Source organism: Pempheris klunzingeri, chromosome 5 (genome assembly GCF_042242105.1).
Source record: "Pempheris klunzingeri isolate RE-2024b chromosome 5, fPemKlu1.hap1, whole genome shotgun sequence".
In the NCBI taxonomy this organism is placed as follows: Eukaryota; Metazoa; Chordata; class Actinopteri; order Acropomatiformes; family Pempheridae; genus Pempheris; species Pempheris klunzingeri.
The window spans coordinates 18,294,830-18,319,883 of NC_092016.1; the positions used below are offsets into that span (position 1 = coordinate 18,294,830).

General features: G+C 42.1%; 1 protein-coding gene across 1 annotated transcript; it reads right to left on the reverse strand.

The window, feature by feature from the left end:
- Positions 1 to 15,225: 15,225 nt before the first annotated feature.
- Positions 15,226 to 24,023, reverse strand: lrrc56 (leucine rich repeat containing 56). The gene is made up of 12 exons (XM_070831470.1): positions 23,859 to 24,023; positions 23,248 to 23,335; positions 22,663 to 22,723; positions 21,330 to 21,426; positions 20,690 to 20,887; positions 18,064 to 18,241; positions 17,758 to 17,970; positions 17,382 to 17,449; positions 16,680 to 16,822; positions 16,339 to 16,520; positions 15,841 to 16,150; positions 15,226 to 15,480 (listed from the first exon to the last, which is right to left on the reverse strand). The coding sequence occupies exons 1-12, from the start codon at positions 24,021 to 24,023 to the stop codon at positions 15,303 to 15,305; spliced, it is 1,881 nt and encodes a 626-aa protein (XP_070687571.1). The 3' UTR covers positions 15,226 to 15,302.
- Between the last annotated feature and the right edge of the window lie 1,031 nt (positions 24,024 to 25,054).

A 25,054-nucleotide genomic window follows, 5' to 3' on the forward strand; every position in this document is an offset into this window, starting at 1 on the left:
GTAATGCAGATGTCAGTATTTGGGAGCTTGAAAATCTGATGAGAAATACATCCGTGGATATGTATTTTTTTACATTAACATAAACAAACGTTTTTGATAAGGTGGCCTCGATCGTTTTTTTTTAAAGAACAAAGTGATAAAGAAAGTGTTCTGACAAATAAACTTGTCTGTGCTCTGTGGTGGATAAAGTAGGAGCATCACGTCTAAACTATATCAAAAATATCTTTGCATTCCTGTTCTGCTTTTTCTTGTTACCTAGTGATCAACATAAACGTCAACCAATATATCTGATGCACTAACATCTGCTGATATATCAGGCAGGTTCTTATTCTGCAACTAGTGCTACTAAATGTTTCTAAAGTTGTGATTTTTCTTATTAAATTAGATCTATATCTGCCACCAACACTGGATAATAAATACTGAAACAAATGCATAAATGTGTTAGAATGCTGTGGGAAATGGGTCCAGGAAGGAAATTTAAGTTTAAAAAACAGTCAGACAAAAGAAAACATGATGCCAGATTGAAAACACACATAAAATATTGAATATTATTTAAAAAAAGAACAGTTTACTTCCCACTGCACAAAACCATTGTAGTTATGGAACCCAGTTGATATGATTCATCAGCAGCAGCAGGCCAGCGACAATACCTACTTCATCCTTGTGTTTACTTTGCCTTTATCTGACGTCACATGATTATCTGAACAGGCTAATGAGGACATGAAGTCACAGCGCCTAATAACCAGTGTGCACATTGTATAAAGCAGATGCTCCAAAAATAGATGTCTTGGATTAATTGCATTAATTTGATGAATTAAACCATGCAAACAAAAGACCACAGTGAGGAATGCTGTGGCTTTTAGCCAGGCTGAGTCACAGAGGCCCGCAGAGAGTCAGTTCACATCTATGTGAACTGTTTCACTGTTCTGTCTATAAAGCAAAGCTTTTGGCACATCTAAGAGCTGTGTTGTCGGACAAATCACTTAAACCACACTCGAATAGAATAAAAGTGGGGGGAGAGCCTCCTGAGGCATTGCTTAGGTACTAAAGGCCACAGTGAGAAAAGGCTGAGGTGCCAAGGAGGAGTGACATTTTAAAAGCAGCAGAGAAGTAAGTACACTTTATGGATCTTGACAGGCTATTACCCTTCAGTGGATCATGTGCTTGCCCATCCTCAGACCGACACCAAGTTCATATAAGGGCTTTTTTTTGTAGGACATGACTAAGCAAAGGTTAACAAGCGGCGAGTCCTCCCTCCTGGTTTGACAGTCCAAACACAGAAAGACAACAGGACTGAAATCAGAGTGGGTGAGGGTATTGTAATGTGATGTGATGTGGGGGATTATCAGTCCAAAGCCTCCCAGAATTCTCTGACACCTTCCAGGCATTCCTCAAGGCACCTCCCACTGCTGTGCCTCCCTCATCCCACCCTCCCCTGTCAAACCCCACATATCATCCCTCTTTTTCTGAGTGACTCAAGCATTCTTGCAACCCCCTTTCCTCCTCCTCCCTCAGCCCTCCCTCTGCATTCAGCAAAGACACTACAGAAAACAAAGATGAGGCCTAAAAAAAAAAAAGCCTTCGGAACCTGTACTTAAAGAAGAAATCAATCTCGGTTTTGTAATTCTTTACCGTTTATCCCCAATGCACAAAAAGCTTGACATTACTATTTAACTGCTTTCAATCACCACCTACTACTCATTTAATACCTCAACAAGTGATAGTAGGTATAAATCTATCAAAAGGGCGGCGAGCCAGCAATAACTCAACTCAAAGGAGACAGGAAGATGGCTCTCAGGCTGAGAAATAAACTGGTTGGGTCTGGCAGCAGTTCAATAGGTTCTGCAGAGGGGAGAAAAGTGAGGGGAATACATGCTGATAGTGTCTTTGTTGGCCATTATTCACTGAGAATGAATAGCATTAAGTTGCTGCTACGGTTCACCCATTCCCGTCTTCCCTGTTGAAACAAACCCCCACCCCTTCTTCTCTCTCCATTTATTCAGCCTTTCACTAAAAACAGCCTTCAACAGGTGGACAACAGGTCGGTCAAGACTAAAGCCTGCACAGTGAGTGTAATGAGAGAAGACTACGACAGCTCTATTTTCAGAAGCCCAAACAAGTTACAAAATCCTGAACTTTTGTTGACATCGGTTTTCATACCCGTGGCAAGCAACGCAAGGTAGTAATGCTCTGTTTGTGACAAACAGCCTAAGTATAACTTTGCTGTCTCATTATGGTCAGACCAATGCTGTTGCTCCAGTAGTGTAGCTATGTCTTGTGTATCATTATGACAGGCAAGATGGCTTTCACTAACCAAGGTAATTGCACTGTTGCGACGTAAATATAGCACATCACACACCAAAAAGCGGACAAAAGACTTTTGTTTTCTTCCCAGAAACCTGGCTCGGAGGATGATTCATGTTTTGGAAGCGAATGCATGTCACTATATCATCTCTTTAACAAATAGCAGCGGCTGTATTGAAAATACATTGCCAAGGTGAACCTGATGACGGGGGAGTACAAAGTGAAAATGACAGGAAGAGAGGGTCAGTTGGATCAACACGTACATCGCTGGTAAACAAACTTTGCATTCCTCTAAACAGGGGATAGAAAAGAAGGTAAAAAAAAAAAAAAAAAAAAAAAAAAACATACAGCCTTATATTCCTTCTCCCTGAACGCTTTTCAGATCGCACTAATGAAGCACATAAGAGAGTCTCTGTTGGCTTTTAGCAGCTTCCAAGTTGTCAGAACTTTGGCTGCACTCCGACACCCTTTCTCCATCGTCTCTTTTCCTCCCTTGTTATTCAGAACCAGTCCAGACTGGCTCAGGACTAAGTTACCACCATTGAGAAAACACTGCTACCTCACACATGGCCTCATGTTCCATTTTTGATGGGCTGTATGACAGGCCTATTTTTAGAGGTGAAATAAATTTGGACCTAAATCATAAGCTGCAGCACTGACCTTCAGTACTTTCAGGTGGTCATGTTGGATGTATCCAAGTAATGCCTCAAAATGTCTGAGCTCCTTCCTTCATTCCCTGCAGCAAAGCCTGTGTTTTCATCTCACTTATAGATGTATAGTCACTCTCTGACTCTTGAGATAAAGCTGTACCATTAGTGTCACGCTGTGCTGCTCGCTGCTCTTCCTATCAGCAAATAAAATAGGCCTGATTGGCACTGGGAGAGAGCCGTGAAAGATTTCCAAACTTTTCACTAATGGAAAAATGGAAGTTGGATGGGATGTTGACAGTGAGCCTAGTAGCCACTATCACCTTTTCCCTTTTCTCTCTGTCTCTCCCATTCAAGAAGTGCAAGTGAGCCAGGGAACAAAAAAAAAAAAGAAACAAGTCAAAGTCAACAAGACGCTGCTGCCAGCCTTAGGTCCTGGCTAAGCTGAGGATTTCTCAGGACAGCAGGAGGACCCAACCCACAGGCTGGTCAGTGCACACTATGTGCACTGAGAGAGCAAGGAAACAAAGACAAAGGGTGGGAAAAACGAGGTATTGGCATGCAGGGTGCGGGTGGAAGTGCTGATTTAATAATTTGGTAATGACAAAAGCCAGTGGAGAGGGGCACTGGACGCACAGGAAATGCAAGTTAGTGACAGGGGAGGCATCAGGTGGGAACAGGTCAGCGGTCACAGGTGAACAAAAGCTTTGTAAAACCCCACACAGAGCGAGGGAGGGGCCCCCGGACGCACTCGCCGACACCAAGCCCGTCTGTCTGCACCTTTCTCTACAGGCCTCTGCCCGTAATTTGCTTGTCTGACAATGTTTTCTTGCAACTGTTTGTCGAGCCTAAACGTTTCTCTGTTTGCCCTCCATATAGACTAAGATGTCACCCTCACTTTTCTGTCCATTGATTCAAAACATTGTTTACAATACGGTGTCTGGGGAAAAGGACTATCCAAACACCTGCAGGAATAACAGCGTTTAAAAGCTTTCTCTGCACCCGGCCTGTCATCTCTTTCCTTCTGTGGCTTTACTGGATCAAAGGGAAGCTGTAGCTGTGTAATAGTGAGAAAGTCTTTTGTAGCTACAATCATGCGCTAAAAAGCACACACAAACAGACAAATGTATGCATGCATGCGCACACACAAAGGACAAGATGACACTGGGACATAATGGAGTTGGATCTCTCTAATCAAACCATTTTAAAAACAGATATTTTAGTTTGATGCAGAGGATATATGCAAAATGAATTCACCAGAACTTCAAGTAGAGACACTTGAAGACCTGTTGAATTTTAACGAGGCCGGTGAGACTGCCATCACCATCTTTATCAGGGTGGTAGAGGGTCTGAGTGTGTGCTGGAGTGGGCATGTGCATGAGACTGAATTAATGACGTATGTGTGTGTGTGTCGGTGGATATGCCAGATTACTAATCAGTGCTTAGAACAAAGGCCATATGTGTGTAAAGTCTGTGCATCTCTCCCACGTATCTCCCACATATTCCCCTCCACGTCTGCTTAAAACCCTACCAGCAGGAATGTTAGGATTGTCGGGTCAGCAGTGGTGACATCATGGCAGCCCGTCAGAAACAGCGGCAAGGCCTCAGCGCCAGTTTCCTCCCGGTTGCATCAGCTACGCGATACCAGGCTGTGGATCAATGACACCCACTCTAGCCCCGCTTCCTGCTTGCTTTATGAGTCCTCAAATATTCAGCGCAGACAAGCAATCAGTGGGTCTAAATCATCACATTCATAAAGATTGTTTGATTTTCATCTGACCACGCAGCTGTAAATCAAACGTATTTGCCTTCAGGTTACAATAGACTTGAAATGGTAAACAGTCCAATGCGTGGCCTCAAACTTAAGTTGGCTCTATTATTTTAAGAAGCCCTGAAGAATGACCTTAAATAAGAGCTGGGCTAATGAGACTCGAGACTCGCAAGCTTGAGGTGGTCTAAGGTCAATTTCCAGACATAAATGGCTTGATTGTTTACAAGGAGACAAGAGTATAGCCCGAGGGGGGGACTAACTTGGTGAAGACAAGTATACAGTGAGATTACTGAAGTCCACGCTGTTTTCTCATTATTTACATTCCATGGTTATATAAACAGCAAAAATCAGCAAACCTGTGCTCTTCCTAAATCAGTCACCTCTGCCACTAGCAGACTCTTTCGTGGGTCCCCCGTCTATCTGAGGGGTCAAGTGTCAACAAACAGATGCTAGTGTGTGTTTGTGTATGGGAGCGGGAGTGTTTATGAGCAAAGGATCCTTCAGGTCATCAGATAAAGTGCACCTGAGGGAGAGGCAGGGAGCCTGTTTTCAGCGTTGCCACGGTGACCGAACACAGACACAACCACCTGGTTGGTGCAGCCCAACAAGAGGGGGCAGAGAGTGCGCCACTTCAGGACGATAACCATGCCAGGAAATCCTCACAAAGTGGCCAGATTCCCAACCCAAGTTGTGTTTGTGCCATGACGAGCCGAGCCGAGCAGAGCGGAGCGGAGTGGAGGGGAGAGCGCACACAGCTGTTGAATCTTTCACGGAACATAAAAAAGGAACTAAGCCTACTGCACAGTTCCCATTACAGCAGAGAAATTACTCTGACTGTGATGGGGCTTTAGTCATAGTTTATCTTGTTGGTCATTTAAAAATGCATGCAAAGCCAACTTAACTATGTTAAGTATCATAACATAACCAGACACACACCCCTAAAAATAGTAGTACAGTATAGTCATCATGCTTCTGCTTAAAAAGATTTCTGAATTATTCATCATCAGTTAATATCACTTCACATTATCGCACAGTGCCACAGTGAATTTTCTTACACGTCAAATGTCACTCTGGTGACTAAAACATCTGATAAGAACATGTGTCACACAAACAAAGGCTAACTTATATTTGTCTTTAAAACGATAAGTAGCTAGTAGTTATCTAATCAGTGACTAATCTGTCCTGGCATCAGTTTACTTTGTAAAATTTCTGCTGTATTGAAAACAAGTTCAGCCTTGTGTTAGACTAGAAAAGAAACAGAAAAAGAAAAAGACAAACACTTAAATCTGAAAAAACAAGGCTCTATGTCTCACTCACCTCCTGCAGTCTGATGGTCTCTGTGACTGCCTACCCGATGAAAAAGGAGAAGAGGGAGAGGAGGACGAGCTACACAACCCGGTCACTGTCTGTGTGTGTGTCGTGCTCATGGGCTACCTGATCTGCCACAGTCTGTGGATGAGACAGAGCGACAGAGAGAGGCCGGCTCAGAGCACCGCAGAGGGGAGGGGGGCAGCTGCAGAGAAAAGTGAAGTGGTGCCGCCATTCCCCGTCGCCCGGGAAACCAACGCTCTTTCAAAGAAAAACGGCCAATGGCAAACACCGGCAATTGTGTTCAGACAAAAAGTCACATGACTGCCAAAACACCACTCCCTATGCACTGGGTGAGAAGGGGAGGAAAAAAAAAAAGAAGTTGGGGGTTGGATGGTGAGAAAGAGGAGAAAAATAAAGAGGCGACGACAGAAAGAAAAAGAACAACAGAGTTGCAGAGGCAGGGAACAGGTCACAGGGCCTGTCTACATCCCATAACTGAGTGCATGAAGGAACAAACTATTTCCCCTTCTTATTCCTCCCCGTTATCTTCCTGATTTTAGTTCATTTTCAGTAGGGGTTAGGAACTATTAGCTTGGATGGTTCACATTTTTTGACTGATAAATTCATAAACACTCTAAACCACCTCAATGCCGGGACCATTTTGGTGAATGAGGTGCAGGCCCACTGACAGTCTGGAGGGGAACACTAACAACGTGAATCTGAATTAACACCATTTGCATTCTAAAAATCCCCAAAATTAGGCATTTTATTTCAAGCCTTATCACAACTCTATGACGACTGATGGCTCTGGCAATGCTGGCTCATGTGGTCTAACAAGTTTGATGCTGCAAGTAATTACAAAGAGCAGGCTTCTTTCAACTGATCAAAAGCAGATGGCACCGATTAGAAACATTGAATCAGTAGTCTTTAAATTCAACAGTCAAAACAACGACAGTGAGACAGGTGAGGCAAAGAAACGTAAAAATGGCATTTGTACTATAATTGGATCCTCCGTGCTGAACATTGCGCCAGTTAGGTCAGGTGTGGGACAACAGTAAGACCCAATGAGTCACCACATTTACTTTTGAAATGTGCGAGCAAGCTTTGCTTACCGTCTAACCTGTTCTCCTCTATTCCTTACTCAGTGGAATACAGTATCCACTCTTATCAAAACCCTGCTGCCATTCACTTTGTGGACACTCCTGCACAGCAAATCGCAAAATGGTTGAAATAGAGCATACATCGGAAGGGAGAGAAAACCTTTCAAACAACTGCATGATGAAAATGGCTAAAGGGAAGTACAGAGCAGATCATGTATGCAAAATAATATTATTATGTGGTCAAGTCAAGTCAGCTATATAGCCCTAAATCAGAAATGTTCCTCAATTCTAAAATATGTACTGCACTCTATAACCTCAAACATTAGACCCTGTCTGCATCACTGGTGCACAATGGTGCACACATCCATTTGTCAATTAAACGCCCCATCTGTCCATCGCCCATGAGAGGACCCAGAGATACTAGCATCTTGCTCACAACCAAAAGAGAGCAATCCACTTATTTACAAAACAGTACCACGCTTTAGATTTAAAAAGGTGCAGACCCTCATCTCTCGGTGCTTTACACCAGCCTTCCAACAAATCCCTCTGCACAGCGGAGGTCAGAGCCCAATGAGGCCAGCAGAGCTGCATCTTCTACAAAACGCAGCGATGCAGAAATCCCTTTTCAGGTTGAATAATTTGATTCAATATTAGCAGATGGCTGAGAGGAGACCTGGAAATGCATTTGTGTGTGTGTGTGTGGGGGGGGGTATTTTCTCATCCTGTCCCCTATTCATTTTGCCCTTCCTGAAAATCCTACGACCCACGGGCCGGTCCTACTCAGTTTGAGAACCACTAGTTTGCAGGTAAGTGTTATCTGAAAGCATCAATGGACAACAGTTCTTCGTACATTTATTCAGCTGATTTACAGAACATCTGCAACAAAATGACAAAAACTGGAGTATTTTATTGTTGTTGCATACGAAGACGTCACTTATCCCCTTATTTTCCCACTTATCCATTTATTAGTCTAAAATTTTCTTTTATCTGTTTACAGTAGTGTTATTACCACTTCTGTCTAGTCTACTGCACTAAGTATAGACTTCAAAATAAGAATCCCTGTGAATGTGCAGTGAATCATGTTTTTACAATGCACTCTGGCATCTGCCCACAGTAGTTAACTAAATTAGTGAGGCTCTACAGCGAACTTTCCCCACAGAGCAGTGAGGCGATATAGTCTACGAATGCGAGGCAGCCTTGTTTATTACTCAGACTGAAATCACACATCTAGGCCGATCGCTTTCTCAGCAATGTGCTGTGCACTTGAACACAATCATCTGCCTTGTAATACATCGCCTCAGCACCAGTAAATTACCCTCCTTCGGCTGTAGCAGACAGGTCTCGTCCTCAGAACAGCATTTACCAAGCGAAAAGGGGCCCCAATTACCTCCCTCCGGTGCAAATGTGACAGGATAGCTGATGAGCCACAGCTAGAGAAGGTGACAGAGCAGACAGTATCCAGCGCTTGCAAAGCAATGACAAGTCTAAGCCTCCACCATTGATTTAAAAAAAAAAGGTAATGGAGAGGACTACTTGAGAATTAACAATCCTGTATCAGCTTGTCAATAGATGCACCTTCTGGCTCTGGGTTTACCACAGATTCTTGGGGTATTATTGCGAATGGAACATCTGGAGATTAGACGTAATCATGAAACAAAAAGCGGCGAGCTTGACAAGTTTGACAACAATAACTCACAGTTGTGTAAACTGCTTGGTGTGGTTCGCTAAACTGCACTTGCCTGTCCATTTCTGTTGGAGATTATCTATGGGATGATATTAAACTGAAGTATGTCATTCATGCCAGTTTGATCTATAGTGGATCTAAACTATCCCAGTATTCTTGAAAGTCATAAATTAGCATAAAGGGTGAAATGATTTAGTGTGTGTGTGTGTGTGTGTGTGTGTGTAGTGGTAGACAAGTCCTTATGCCCTCCAGTACTGAGCAGCTGGACAGAAGGGTCACCATGGAGGGACTTCATAATGTGGAGGGCACAAAGGGGTCAAGCAGCTAAACACTTTACTGTCAACTTTACTGTCAAACTTCTCATTTTATTCCTGCATCATGACCAGAGTGAGCTGCAAATCTAATACGGGAAAACACAAGAGGAAATACTAAATACATTTCGACTGCCGCACTAAGCCTAAATCCATTCCCAGGATCAGAAATATTTGGCTGTTTAAATCTCATTTTCCCCTCGATATCATCATTGCATTAATGATCAATTTGAATGGAGTAAAGGAGATTCTGTAGAAGCTGACCAAAACAAAAACGTGCATTATCTGATAAAAATCCATCAGGGAAATTAGACAGGGGAGACCACATACTAATGGAAACAACATTATGGCGTCCAAAGACATAAATAAAACATGTATTAAATGCCTCTAGCTATGACATGAAGAGGCCACAACAACCATTTACAGAGCTGAGGTATGTGGTCAATCGACGAAGTGGAAAAGGGAAGAAAACAGCATGAAAAAAACAAAACACGGAACTAAGAGCGAAGAGGCAAACAACAGAGGAGAAGTGTAGAAAGTAGAAACAACACACGGACAATAGATCCACATCAACAAACAAGAAAAGAGAAGAGATTAATATATTGTATTTGCACCATTTCCCACTTTGCGCTGCAACTGCTGCACAACAATTTCCCTCGGGATGTTCCATCATCTTACCGTACCTTATCTACTGTCAGACCAAAAATTGAACGACAAAACAGTTAAACAGGCAGATTTTATAAATTAGATATGGGATAAACAAATAAAAATAAAAAGGAAGTGTTTGGGGTGTTTCTTAGGTAGAGCTTTAAATCTTTAGGTTTGTCAGGTTTAGTTTACGCTGTAGGTGAAATGAAGGGAAAAGTATTTACTACCACATTAAAATAAATCACTCAAAATGTGCAGTAATACTCTTAAAATTATTGGAAATAACACTTGCAGTACAAAAATGATTGTGGATTAAAAAAATCCACTGGTCAACCTCAGAATGGTTAAAGAGGAAAAAATACTCATCATATTCAGCAATACAGAGTTCAAAGCAAAGTTTAGACAACTTCACAATGTGGCAAACAGATGATGGAGATCATGAGGATTTGTCGTGCTGTTGTTGTTGAAGTCTTGCTGTGATTAAGTTTTTAATTTAATTTTTCAGTTTGTTATTAGTGTTTTTAAACATCAACCCGACCTACCACAGTAAGAGTTATCAATTCAACAGAGTTAACAGGTTACGTTAGCACGATGGGAACTAATTTTATGACAGAGTTTGGTGTTAAATTGACTAAGTTAGTTAAATAAGCCAACCACTGACTAACAACCACTATTGGTGTTAACATGAGATAGTAAGGAAGCAAATTAAACGTGCTAAAAGCGAGTTCGTTAAACTTAAACTTATCAAAGTTACACGACAAAGTTTTGTCTCCCAGTTCATCGTTAGCATGTCATCAGGTGCAGCCTCGCTTTCCCGCACTTGTTGCATCCGCTGGTTCGTGTTCACAAACATTTAACTCTGACATTATTCTGTCAAACACGAGGTGAAAACAACTGGTCGATGTTGGTATGACGGACAGCCGAGTGCTTCATCCTCCTGTCCATGGCGTTTAAAGTCTGCCGGTGTCGAGCCATCCCGGAAATAGAAATAACACTGTTTCCGGTCAGCAGTTTCAAATTAAAAGCGTTATTGGTGAATAGACCTGTGGGAGCAGGAAAACTAAAAATGTTTGAAGAATACCGCTGTGTAATTAAACAAAATGCTATATAAAAAAAACTAACCACACCTGATCACAGACAGCCAGTAATTGCAACTGGCTGTAACAGTAGCGTTTTAGAGGAATTAGACCTATTGTGTTGGAAAAATGCTGAACCTGTGTCAGCACATGGTTTGGGAAAGTCCCAGACACACAAATTAATCTGTAATCTTATTCTAAAATATGAGAACAGAGAAGATTTTATATTGCAGGTGACTGCGTGGCAGCAGATAGATTACGCTCGGCTACATTCCTGGATTATCTTATTGGATATGTAACTAATTACAAGAGATTACACTCCTTACAGATTACCATCGTTGCAGTTTCGAGACTAAATCTGATATCATCTGAGATTGGGGCGCTTGACATCATTCATAGAGGCCATGAGGATATGTGGTCTGACAAAATGTGGCACTGATGCAGAAAATGCTCTCTTCCAAACATCCAACTGGTTACAGCATGTTTCAGCTTTTGTGAGGAGGACGTGTAAGTGGAGAGGAAGGCAGTAATTGCTCCTGTAATTAACTTTTCACAACATAGGATTGTTTGTTATATATTTTTTCATTTTCACAAGCAAAAAGAAGAGAAACCATCCATGTGTTAAATACCAGTGACCTCAATTAGATGTGTACTGGACTGCAATAAAAACCTTCAACAGACCAGTTTTTGTTGTCAAATTGAAAATGTGCTGGCCAAAACAAAGAAATGTTTAACTTATTTTTCTGTGTCAAACATTTCCTAAGCTACTGAACTTTATTTATTGAGTGACGTGGCTTTGCCAACATACGCAAAACTAAAATAAATTTTGTATTCATCCCACAAAATACAATCACTGCCCTGAAACAAGACTTTCTGAAGATAATACAACTGAAAAGGAATCACAAAGCAGAAAACAACAACAGCTGTTGGCTGCTTTCTTCTGTTGGAATAGATTATTAATCTTTTTCTAAAAGCATGCCAAGATACTGTAATATAAAATTGATGTATGCAATATTAGTAGGGCAGAAAACAGGTTTCTATCCTAGTCCCACAGCATTTCTTCTCTTCCTATTGAACAACAGGTAATCCCCGGAGCGTCTTGCTGCTCATAGTTACTGAACACATGACCTTGAAACAGAAAATGCTGTATTAGCTGTGGCATATCAATTCAGCCTTGCAAAACAATGAGTCAGAGGACTGCCTTACAGTGTTACTGCTGATATAACCTCAGTGTTATATCAGCAATAACACTTTGACAGTGTTGCTTTTTAAAAAAAAAAAACCCTGCATCATTTCTGATTGCTTAAAGCAAATCACAAAAGCACCAAATTCCATTCAATTTTTGGTGTTTTTAGTTACATACGTCAAAAATGGCTCTCCAATGTACTTGGAACTGCTGAGGGGCTCAACAATGTTAAAAGTAAGCCAACATTGGTAGCAAAACTCAAACAGGTAATGTATATTAACACCAAGACAATTACTCAACCTGTATACATTAAAGGTATTGTCTTGGCATACAGATTTGTGACAACTACTGTGTCACAAAGAAGATTAGATTCAATTCCGAAAGCATTAAATATCAAAGAGTGTTTAACTTTGTGCCTTTTTTCTATGGAATGTATGCTGGCATTTGGTTGTAAAGGCTTCAGCAGAAAATGAGGCATGCAGCCTGAATATCTCGCAATGAGTGGAATCTTCCTTCCTGTAGGATCCTGTGGTCTTACAGGTCCTGTACAAACAACTTCTATCAGGCCTGCCTGAACTCATACTTTAGGTATTTCCAGTTACAATGCCTAGTAGGAAAAGTGACCCTTAGCATGCAAGAAGAACAAGCAGTTTCTGCTGATAATTAAAGAAAATGTGCATTCCCTTATGTTGGTATGTTGGGTGTTTTGTGTTACTGTTTCTCTGTAATTTATTCACATCCATCTTGTTAGCTGAAGTTACAGCACGAAGGTGCATGCGGATAGATTATTATATGAACCTCCTGCCTCTGATAGCTTTGATGGAGTCTTTTGGGGAATGTATCTACAGCCTACCTGATATGATCATAAATTTAATTGATTCATCTCAACCACATCTGTTGTTTGTTTTATTTGCTTTCACAGCATGTGTTGACACAGTTTCCTCCACTTCAGTGTGAGAGAAATGTATGTCATCGGTTTATACTTGTTTGTGTATGTGTACTTGTGACATAGAGGGACTTATTTTGCTGTTGCGTATACTCTCTTATCCATTACATTTGCTTTAATGACATTTTTCTCCTCCTGTTTTTAATAATCATCTCTGGGGAGAACCTTTCACAAAGCAAATATGTGGCACGGTGGCGCTCCAGTGCTGTAATTATCTTTTTAATTTAATTTTTGGTTAAAAAGACTATCTCCATCGACCCAGGCTTTTCTAACCACACTGGTGTTTTATTAGATAAAAGAGACGTTGGGGCATGCTTCTTTAGAAGAAACCATTCCCCCTTTCACAATAGTTGCAACAGAAAGCTCTTTAAAGAAAATAAATCATTACTGATAAATCATTACTGTTCTAAGGCTGGTTTTTCAACACACACCAGACATGATAGAGGAAATGGTTTCGCTTTACAGTCGGATGTGCAGCTTTTCTCACAGTATCTACCATCCCGAGGCCATAGATAAAAAAAAAATCAGGCCCTTCTGGTGTGTCACATCATCTGGTAATAAGTGGGGAGTGAAAGAAAGCTTTTCACAGGCCAGATTAGGTCAGCAGTCCTGTCTAGCTGTTAGGACGATCTCACAATGAAATTACAAGATTATTCAGAGAGAGTATTTGGCCTCACGTTCCCACTGTAAAAGGCCTTCTCCTTTCATTCTGCTCCATCTGTGTCTCGAGACATAATAGCACAAGCGAGATGGGAGCGAGGCAGAAAACACCTGACAGGGAGGGAGGGGGCCAGACGATTCGCCCAAACCAAGCAGCCGTGTGAGAAGATGATCGAAGGTGATACAGTTTCTTGATGGAAAGAGTTGGTAGAAGATGGACTAACATGTTCCATAAGAGCTGTCTCATGGTTGAGTGACTATACACACACCATACATTCCTGTGTCTGACATGTGTACACCTATAAAGCCAACACTGTAGTGAGAGGTATTGGCAGTTCTGCCTGTGTTACTTTGTTACTCTGACTAACTTCTTTACATCCTGTTTCTGTGGACAGAACTGAGACATGGATGACAGAAATATTTGAAGTGCTTTGTAATGCGTGTGTCTTGGCCTGTGTGTGTGCTCATGTCAGGTATTCACACAAAAGCCCGGGCAAGTTTGGAAATGTCAGCATGCTGGTTGCGGTGGTTGCCCTGGAATGAAATTCCATGTTAAGATTGGTGTGGCAGCTTTAAAAACCCCTACTGTCAACAGTATATGTCCTTAAGGACTACTAGGTATTAGATGCGGCTGCCTCTCCAGTCCTCACTCACCAAAATAGTAATAAATGTAGCTAACAATAAAATCTGTCTGCGATTGTCCTTCACAGCATGATGGATGGGTAGTTTTCCATAGCTTGCGGAAAACAAAAGGATTTGGCACAGTTAGAGCATATAAACTCTAAATTGACTTGATTTGTTCGACTCCATTACTCATGTTGTCTATTAGGTGATGCATCAGGAAACATCTTGTCCCATATAAGCTGTGTGCAGGGCCAAAAGTTGCATGTTTAATGGTTGTTTGTGAAATTTTTGAATCTCACTTTGTTTGATGTAAATGCTGCCTTATATGTGGGCAAGCAGGCAACAAAAGAAGTGAATCTTTTAAGGTTTCAAGGTGGTAGACTTAAAGGATTGTTTGCTCAAGCTGATGGAAGTAGTGGATGGAGTTTTTGATTTACAACTGGCGCCCTCAGGTGGCAGAAAATGACTGTTACACTGTGAATATCTAAACAGTCACTGTCAAAGCAGGAAATCTTTGCTTGAAAAGAGCCTTTATAATTTATTATCTTAATGGCTTAGTTTGAACAAAAGAGAATCTAAAATTGATTGAAGTTCTTTTTTTAATTGGGTAGGATTAGGGTTAAAACACAAGGTAGCATCTGAGTTACAGTAATTCAATATTTCAACCTGAGAAATGCAAATGTGAGGTATTATTCACATTCCCTTTAATTTTCATCCAGCTAAAACAGCCATCAGAAAACCAGCAAGTAAGCAGAATTAGAAGGATTATCTGACTATAACAAGTCCTCCTACAACACTGTTAGCCCTCTTAGAGCACTATGAGTTATGAATTCACTGCATGTTGGCGTGGGACCGCTTTTAATACCATCTGGATCTTCATTAAAAAAACAAATACAAAAAAAACAGGTCATCCCAATATACCACAAAACATGACGTGAGTGATGTTCAAGGCAAATAAAGGGAATGATCCCTCTCAATGGCCCACAGTCCTGCTGATCAGCGGCCAGGCAGCCAAACATCTGCCCCTTCACGTGTCAGTTTGGGTGTGAGCTCCCTCTGCAGGGCAGGAGTGTGTGGTGCTGGTGATGTTTCTGCATGGCTGCCCTAGCTGTGTGAGGACGAGTGATCGCTGGTCTGCCCTGGAGTTTGGACGTCTCAGGAGTCTGAAGATGTTTGTTGCCGGACTGTGCACCGGATAAACTCTTCTCTGCACTGAAACACAGAGAGGGTTTTTTGAGTACCACCCTATATGAGCAATTAAGTTTAACAATCAATGACTAGTCACAAGAAATTGAACAATTTAATTCTAAAAATGATCATATCATGCCTTTGGAAAAACACGTCTTGTTTTTAAGCATTAACTGATGAACAGTATCTATTTCACTAATTGAATTAAAAGTTCTACTCAGTATTTTTTTTCTTAATCAGTCGTACAGGGGTGTTAAACAGCAAAAACAGTAAAATCTATAGTTTTTAATACTGTATATTGTTATATATCTATATATATACATATATATATATAGATATATATATATAGAGAGAGAGATAAAGTAACATTTAATAATGCCATACCATGAATCCTTGAGACCTTTTCCCAGGTCACTCTTTGGAGGTGGGTGGGGTATGTGTGCAGGCAGAGACAGCTGCGAGACCCTCTGGTGCTCTGTGTCTCCTGCGGACGTACAGGAGCGCTCCACTCTGCTGAAATCAGGTAAATGTTTTGAATGGGTCTGGCTGAGTTGAAGCCTACGTGCACGGATCCCCGGTGGCTTGCGATTACTAGCAGGTGCTGTGGCACTGAGAGGGGGAGAGGGGGACAGCATGGTGTCTGGGGACAGGGACAGTCGATCCACGTCAGGGGGTAAAGTGATGTGATGTAAGTCTGCAAACAAAACAAACTCATTAGAAAATGATCAGTAGCTGCCATTCCTGTTTGTAACTACTAGTTTATCATTTGTTGTATCTTTGCTTTCAACAACGTTATTGTAGACAGATGATCGTTTTAAATTCTCTCTGTTTCTCTGGTGTTTTGAAGTCAAAAGCAAATATGTTCCTTCAGTGAGTATTCACCAGGGGAAAGAGACTGGAAAGAAGAATCTGGTGAGGCAGTATCTCCACGTTCTTCATCAGTGCTGTCGTTCCTTATGCCACCAAAGCCGCCTTCTTCGTCATCATCTTCCTCCTCTTCTTCATCACTATGCCGAATAGCCAGGACCTGTGGTAGTCTTTCTGTCTCTATGGCCTGGAGACGCCTGGGAAACAATGTCGAAAGATGTTTAGCTTTCATCCTCCTGAAATCTGAGTTTTCATGCACGTGGCCAGATGCTGAAAAATAGTCTTTATGTAATTTAGTGAGTTTCCAGCTTGAGAAAAAAATACTGTAAGTGTGTAAGTGTGTACGTAGTTAGTACTTGCTGTGCTGCTCCCTCCAAGCTCTAAGCTCAGCAAACACATCAACGCGTTCTCTAACATCAGGCTCCTCAAGGTCATACGTGTGTTCTGGTACATGGATGGGCAGGTCGCGGGGGGTGAAAGCAGACCTGGTGGGTGCTGTCTATGAGTCAGAAGAGGAGGAGAAAAGCATTAGGGGGCAGGAGAGGAATCAAGGAAACATAACAGAAAAGAGCCTAAGGGCTGAGTACATTAATTATGGATAGACAGTAGAGTAATGGTCAGACAGAGTGGGGGAGAGCCGACACAGGAGGGGCAGACAGAACAGGAGGGGAAGGTAAGAGGAAGACGCAGAGAGACAGCAGCGTTGTGTACATGTCTGTATGACAGATCGCATGACGTTGGAGGTGAGAGCCCCATCTGTCAAGTCCCTCTGTCACTGTTGCAGTGACTCCTGCTAATAATTAGCTCCTACTGTTTATACTGACATGACATTAACAAGCTGAGCTGTTGGTGTCAGACAGCCATAATGGCTCGGGCCCTCTCAGTCGACACTAAATACTCTACTGTCTGGGAAATAGAACGTAATAAATTACAGATTAGTGTGGATTATTTGGCTACCTGATCAATTTTAATCTGTAATTTCCAAGAATGAGATGCTTTTTTTTTTTTTTTTGAATTGAAGGACTTTTGGCTTTTCCTCTCCCACACACACCACCTACCCTCAACTTTTCTCGCCTTGCTCGAATGGCCTTGACTGGGTTTCCACGGAAGAGGATCTTACCAGCTCCTTCAAAAACAGACGACAGAAGGATTTCAGCAAATTAGCTTTCTGACATAACAATGTCCTCTTGGTGGCAGTGTTGAGTAAAGATTGCTGTTGACAATGTTCATCTGGACAGTGTGGCGCTAATGAGAAGAAAGGGGAGCTGGTACCAAAACTAAATAAAATGTAATGATGGGAATGGTTTCTCATGGGCCATTCATTTTACCACAACAGATAGGGTTAATCAAGCCACTAAAGCAGCAACAGAAACAAGCCAACAACAAGTCACAGTGGAAACATCAGTGTGGAAAACAGCCTCTGGAGTGCCTAACCATGCGTCAGGATGCTGGTCTCTGCTTCTACTGTTGCTAGATCTGAGTCTGCAGAACCAGGTCTGGATCCAGGAGGGGAGAAAACTCCAGGCCTGGTCGCTGACATGGGCCTGGAGCCTACTGAAGAGAGGGGCCAGACACAGGAGCGACTGGAAGCAGGGCGCCTAGCTGAGCCAGGTCTGGTGTGAGGGCATGCACTGTCTGCTGTTTCCTCTATGGAGACAGACGTGAGTGGCTCATTAAATACACAGCTGTAATTAACTACTCCGCACTGAATGACTCAAAACAGCATATACATACACACACCATCCTCAGTAGCAGCCTGAGAGGAGTTGAAGTCTCTGATGGAGTTCTTGAGAATGGCCCAGTCCTCTCCCATGGTGCTGCTGCAGCTACGCCCACCCTCCTCCACCCTTAAATCGTCTAGGTAACGCAGCTGAGGGACCAACTCCTTCACTGCAGCCCGATAACTATAATCTGCCGTCTGGGTAGAAGGGAAGAAGCACAGGAAAGAGAGAGGCAGAGTGAATGTAGGGGACAGACAGGTGTTTGAGGAAGTAAGAGCACAATAAGAGGGTATAACAAGATGGATGGGGCATGATATCAGTTAGAACCACTCTGTCTAAGGAGTGACATGTTGTACGTACTGCTTTATTTCACTTGAATGAACTCAAATGAGCTAATCCATAGTTTTACACAGATGGAATTATATTTAGATTAATGGCATGTAGCCTTTTGCATACTACAAGCCATGAGCTCATTGTATAACTGCGTTTTTAGGATTTCTATCTGTAAAAAAAAACATCACTGATGCACATACTCCTGCTGTGCCCTGGCAGTAGTTTCAGTTTAAATGCCAGTGACATAAAAGACTAATCTAATGAACAGAACACTCAGATCTGTGCTTGACATCGACTGATCCACTTAATGATGCTTGGTACTCCAGTTGGCTCCAAAAAATGAAATTGTTACACTAATCTAATCTTATGTCCCATTGTAGCTACAGTATACTGACTATACTAAATAATGCATAACTTCATATTATGGGCTGCAGGATGCGTTGCAGATGATAAAGACCCAGGATATGTTGTTAAGGAGATATCAGATGGCTCAGAGGTCATCATTTTGAGCCACATTTAAAAAACAAAGTATTGGTTTATACAGTCAAACAAATCAGAGATGCACTAGCAGTTCAAATGTAGGACAGTTCTAAATGTGTCAATAGTTACTCACATCACACTAAGATAATGCAAATTAGCTAACTTTCATGACATCTTTTTGCACTTTGACCATGATGTCACGTTTTAATGAATCTAATCTACCTAATCTACTGACATAAAGTAATGCCGGTTAATAACTAGTGCTGCTAAAGTGTATAATGGGCACATTGCACTGAGCTCTGGTCTTTTCTCAGCATGTAGCGAAAGAGAGGGAGAGGGAGCAGAGAGAGTCCAATGAATTACTGAGCTACTGGACGATCAAATTAGAGCTCGGCACTCCTGCCCTTCACCAAACCACACAGATGCAGTGAATGAAAAAGAAAGGGAAGGGCTGGCAGAGAGGAAACGAAAGAAAAAAGAGGAGGAGAATGAGGGCTGGGTGAGAGGAAGTGAGCGGATGTGTGTGTGTGTGTGTGTGTGTGTGTGTGTGTGTGTATGTATGTATGTGTGTGTGTGATGGGAAAAGAGAGAGCAAGAAGAGTGATAGTTTGGCAAGTGAGCAAACCCAAGAACCCCTCAGTCACTACAAAGCGCAGGCCTAATGCATATTCAGCTCAGCATCTCCCCTCATTGCCCTAGTTTCCTAATTAATGCTCTGCTGGTGGGTGTAAATAAACACATTCACAGTGGCCCAAAAAACTCACAGCACACTGTGTCTCGAATCAGCAGAAGATGGAAATGCTGCCTCTACCCTTTATACCCAGATACACTCGTTATCAATGAGCAGGAGCAGCCTCATGCACCAGTCATCTCCATCCAAATAAAAATGTATTGGGCCAGTTTTCAAAGAGATCAAACAGCACTGTAATGTAATATAAAACATGATATCTGTGCCACGATGTCTCCACAGACCAATGTGTCTGTCATGTGGCTGTTAGGTTTGATTGTTTTGATGCCTCATGCTCTCCCAGCGTCCTGTCTGCTGTGTTGAAGACCCAGACACAGAGCGGTGAGGGCGCACAGATACTTTCGTGTCTCAGCACATGCTAATTACATTTCAGTCATTATTTGCCAAAGCCACGAGGGCTGGCACAGGAAAACAACTAACTGAATGGTACCTACATCAGATCCTCAAGTTGGCTTTTACAACATCAACTGAAAAAAAAACATTTCAGGAACTCTGCCCAGCTCCTTGCTCAAGCTGCTGGTCTGCTCCACCTGTCCTCTATTTTTGAAACCTTTTGCATGATTTCTGTCACTGTGACTCTTGCATCTCTTGGCACTGGCTACTTTGGGTGACAATTATCCAAGATTTAAGTATCTGGATATGAATATGAATATAATCTGTATATGAACATCAGCTAAAAGTCTACCAAGCATGCTGATACACACAGACCTCCCTCAAAAGTTCTCCTTGTATTATCATCAGTGAATTATTATGTCTGGATAGTGACACAAATGCTGATCAGTAATAATTGTTGGTCTTAAGTACAGTACAGGCAGATACATGACTTTTGTAGCTAATTTTGGCTCCCCTTGATGTCTCCAATTCCACTACACTCCCTTTGGAAAAATGCTTATTTGTCGAATATCTGTGTCTGCTGAGTCACAAAGGACAAACAAAGAGCCTGACAAGGACAGGCAGACAGGTCTGGTGAAGGAAAAGCTAGAATTTGAAGTTACACCTGATGTATGCTACCGCATTCAAGCGCAGTCTCTTTTCGTAGCTGGTGACTAATGTATGTTATTTAGTTTTGAGGACATTACCCTACCTGGATGGCAGTGGGGTTTGGGCGCACACACACAGGGTTTCCCTCCAGGGTGAGTGTTTGGAGTTTGCCACACAATCCCAGATACTGAACCTGGACAAGGTCATCCACATCATTCCCCTCTAGATCTAACAGCTGCAGGTTCTCTAGCATGCCGATCTGACCCAAGTCTGACACATTGTTATAGGCCACGTACAACTCCTGAAACAGAGAGAGGGTGTGCATACAGCGTGGTAGAGATTAGAACAGAGGAAGATTAAAACAGAGGAAGACTGTGATTAGACAAATGGAAAAACTAACAGACAGAAAGTCAAAGAAAAAAAAATGCTGTGGATAGAGAAAGGCAACATGTTAGACATGAAGGGAGATATGATGTCAGCATCTATTATACCATTACTTAGGAATGTTCAATATTTGCTGTATATATAGTATATGGCAATGATCTGCAGTACTGTTAGACTTTATCACCAATGCAATATGACAAATGGAAATTATGTTTGGAGTTGAGAAACACACTTAAAACCAATTTGAGAAATTTGTCGAAGCTTGCCTCAATTTTTTTTTTTCTTTTGATTTATGTGAACACTTTAAACGCTGAGCTGCTGAACTCTTCACAGAGCCGTCTCTGACCTCTAAGCTCTACCTTGAGGGAGGAGAAAGTAGAAATGCCATCAAGGTCTTGTAGGGAGCACCGAGACATCCACAGCACCTGCAGATGGGAGAGGGTGGTTCCCAGGTCTCTAAGGAGACAAAATAGCACAAACTTGATTTAGAGGCAGGGAAGGGCGTTACACAACACTGTGAATAATGGGAGAAGCTATCCAGTCCCTTGGCCACTGAAGCTAGGAGCTCTTTTCCTCTTCCCCAAAATGTAGGCCTCTCCTCTGCAGCCCACTTGTCTCAACAGCACACCCCTGCTCTGACCCTTCCAGCAGAGTCTCAGTCAGTGTATCTACAACCACGTAACACCCTCTCCACTACAGCTCCCACAGCCCAGAGCAGGAAATGCTATCAGAGGCAGCGCACGTCCGGCTGGCTCGGCTCTGCTCCTCTCAGGGTGGAGCAGACAGCTCCCTATCTTTCTGTTTGTACTCTCTTAGCCTTCAGCAGTCTCTCGGGTAACAATTCTCCACCTGTCCTGTTATATGGACAGTTTACTGTGTGTGTGTCTAAGCATAGAGGTTTATGGCTTTATTTCTATCCGATTTTGTTGACACAGCAGTGGCTGCAATCAAACTGGTAGGACAATCAAAGAGAAACTGTGCATATTTCCTATATCTTTTTTCCGCAAGTGTCCAAGTGAACAAATCTGAAAGCTGATATGCCACAAACCCCTCAGTCGTCTCCTATTGTGAGAAAGGTGGGTGAACCTGTTCTCCATGTGCATCTATCTCTAAGACTGTACTGAACGCCACATCTGTTGGTGTCTGGTTTACAAGCAGCAACATGTTTCTTCCATACAGAAACACTGTATTACAAGTCTCTGTCGTAAAACCTTGACAGTGGAAGAGCAGAGCCTTTCACCTGCACTACAACTATGGTACACTTTTTTCCCCATCAGGTACACATGACCCCATGACTTCTGACCTGCTATTCTGCTTCAAAGCGCCGTCTTTTTATGGCTTCCAAGCCCTCTCGCTTTAAAGAGTCTTCTAGCACACATGTGACCAGTGTGAAGCATGACAGTAATCCCCATGGGTCCATCACTGCTCTAGGTCAAATTACAGCTTCACAGAAGGACCTGGACCTGCATGCTTTGTTTCTAAACATAAACTAAACATGAAATGGGTCATACAGTGACAAGAAGAAGCACACTTTCGGTTTTATTTAAAAATAAGTTCATTTTTGGTTTCCGGCATTTGCGGCTTCTGTAGTATTCCCTGAGGTAGTTTCAGCATGAGCGTGATTGTCTGTGTTCTCCCAAACCAGGAAGAAAACAAGAAGATGGCATTTGTGTTATGCAACATTACGCTTACCTTACTGACATAATCATGCTGTTGTTCATTTTGAGCTGCACCAGCTTGGGCAGGTAGGCACCTACAAGATGATCAGATAAACAAAGCCATTTATCTCACTTTGGGCAGGTGAGTGATTATACATTTTAAACTACTGTAGAATATCCCGTCCTGTCGTTGGAATTAGTTTCGGGTTGGGTCTTAAACTTTCTTCCTGGTTCAATTCCAAAGTCACCTCATCAATTGTTTCAACCTCAGCCTTAGCTTAAAGGCAGAGGGACGGCATGACTCACACATGTACATCACACATGTACAGACAAAGCTCTGTCATGCCTGCACACATTGTGCAATCTAGGATTTTCTCAGTACAGAGGTGAACATAATGAAGATGTTCTTCCACTATTATCAGCTCATTCATCATGCACTGAGGTTGGCACACCTAACAGGAAATCTAGTGGTGATACGTTGTGTGCGTCATAACAACATCTTTAAATCGTGATTGTCTATGTGGTCACTATAAGCATCTGTTATGAATCATCATATTATGAATTACATAATCTAACATGATCTAGATTTGTAAATTCCTTGATGGACTGTACATCTTACCAAAGTCACCCAGAGTGTTTTCTTGTGTGCTGACGCAGATCTCCAGTGAGGTCACGTGAGACAGATCCCGAGTACCGCACAGAGATTCCTGCGAAGGAAATTAACAATACAGGAAATTAACTGAGGAAATTAACAATATATACACTGACCTGTACTGGCATACTGATCTGGTATGTTGTCTTTACTCGACATAGCCGCATCTATCACTTCTTTTTTATAACAAACCATGTGAAGCCTGTGATGTGAAATAATTCTGTCTGCCCACCTGACCTTGAAACGGCAATGTACACAGCATGCACTGCCTTTTCTCTAGTCACTGTTCATAGAGCAGTTCATTGGGCATAGGAGAGGGCAATGACAGAATAATTTCATCATAATACATACACAATAATACAGGCAGGATACATACAGTAGATGTGCAATTAACCGAGCTCAGTCTCCACAAACAACTTGGAATTAAGCCACACAAATCCCTTCATCACTGCCGTAAATGAAACAACTATGATATCTCAGACAGTAGAGGTGGACTTAAGGCACAAGGAGTAACCACATGGCAAAGAGAGGGAGATCGGGGTGTGTCAGTACTGACTGAATCCATAGGCACTTATTACCAGTTTCTCTGGAGAGAGGTAAAGCTCCACTGCCGTGTCAAAGTCCTCACAGAGTTTTGTCGCAGGAGTTGGGTTGATGTGGCCTGATCCACTCAGCTCAGTCACCAGGACCCGTGCTGTACCGGGCCGGACCTCCTGGGGCTCAGACCCCTGACACAAACTCATCTTTCAGGGACACCTGGAATGAACAATATTAGACGCACTGACAACATGCTTAAACTGTTTTCTGACAATTTGAAATACTAAGCAGTAATCCATCTATATCTAGCGTATCTAAGTAGCGTTAAACGGGCACACAAACTAGCGTTACCTGCTATGGTTAAATGTTGGCATAACGAATAATAATATCCAACTCTAAACTAATTCCGGAATATTCTATAGTAGATTTACTTAAAGCATAAATCACCTGTTGCAGGGAACACCAGAATAAAAAGATTCAAGCCAGTACATTTTACAGGCTGAGAGCACTTTGCTTACAAGCAAAAGTTTGCTTGACAACCACAGTCGACTTCCTGGATACGGCACTGAGAGACCCGTAGCACGCTGGGATATGTAGTGCACATGTAACAGCGCATTACATTGGCACATCCGGGAACTTCAGCTTGCCACACGTCACCGCCACTTTCTGGGAAAACAAAAGACACTCGTCGCAGACATAAATGTAAAATAGCGACACAAGACAACGCCAATAGAAAACCACCTGAATGAAATTACTTTAAATGGCCTGAAGACATCATGTTATTCAAATATGCACCCACTCTGCTTGACCTAGAAAGGGCAAGGTCCCACAGGGACACCTGTGTTTACTTTATTGAGTCTCCAGGTTAGTAAATTACCAGTGATATTTTGTCTTTTCAGTCCTGCTCTAACTACTAATGCTAGCTAGCAACAGCACTGAGCTCTGACAGCTGACCTAGCTAACGTTACATTATAGCCCATAAGTTAACTTATGTTAGCCCTGATTGGCTGAATGAAAGAACCACTCTGATTGGCTGAAACGATGGGACTCTCTGGTTGGCGAAAAGAAAGAAGTACCCTGATTGGCCAAAAATAAGGAACCCTCTGATTTACAATTTTAGTTTCTTCTTAAAGTTACTAATTAGTTTAATTTTTAGTCTAGTATAGGCTTAGGGTGTTGTTTTTAAAGTTACTCTTAAACATTTAGCAACTGTGTATATATATTTATATATATTATA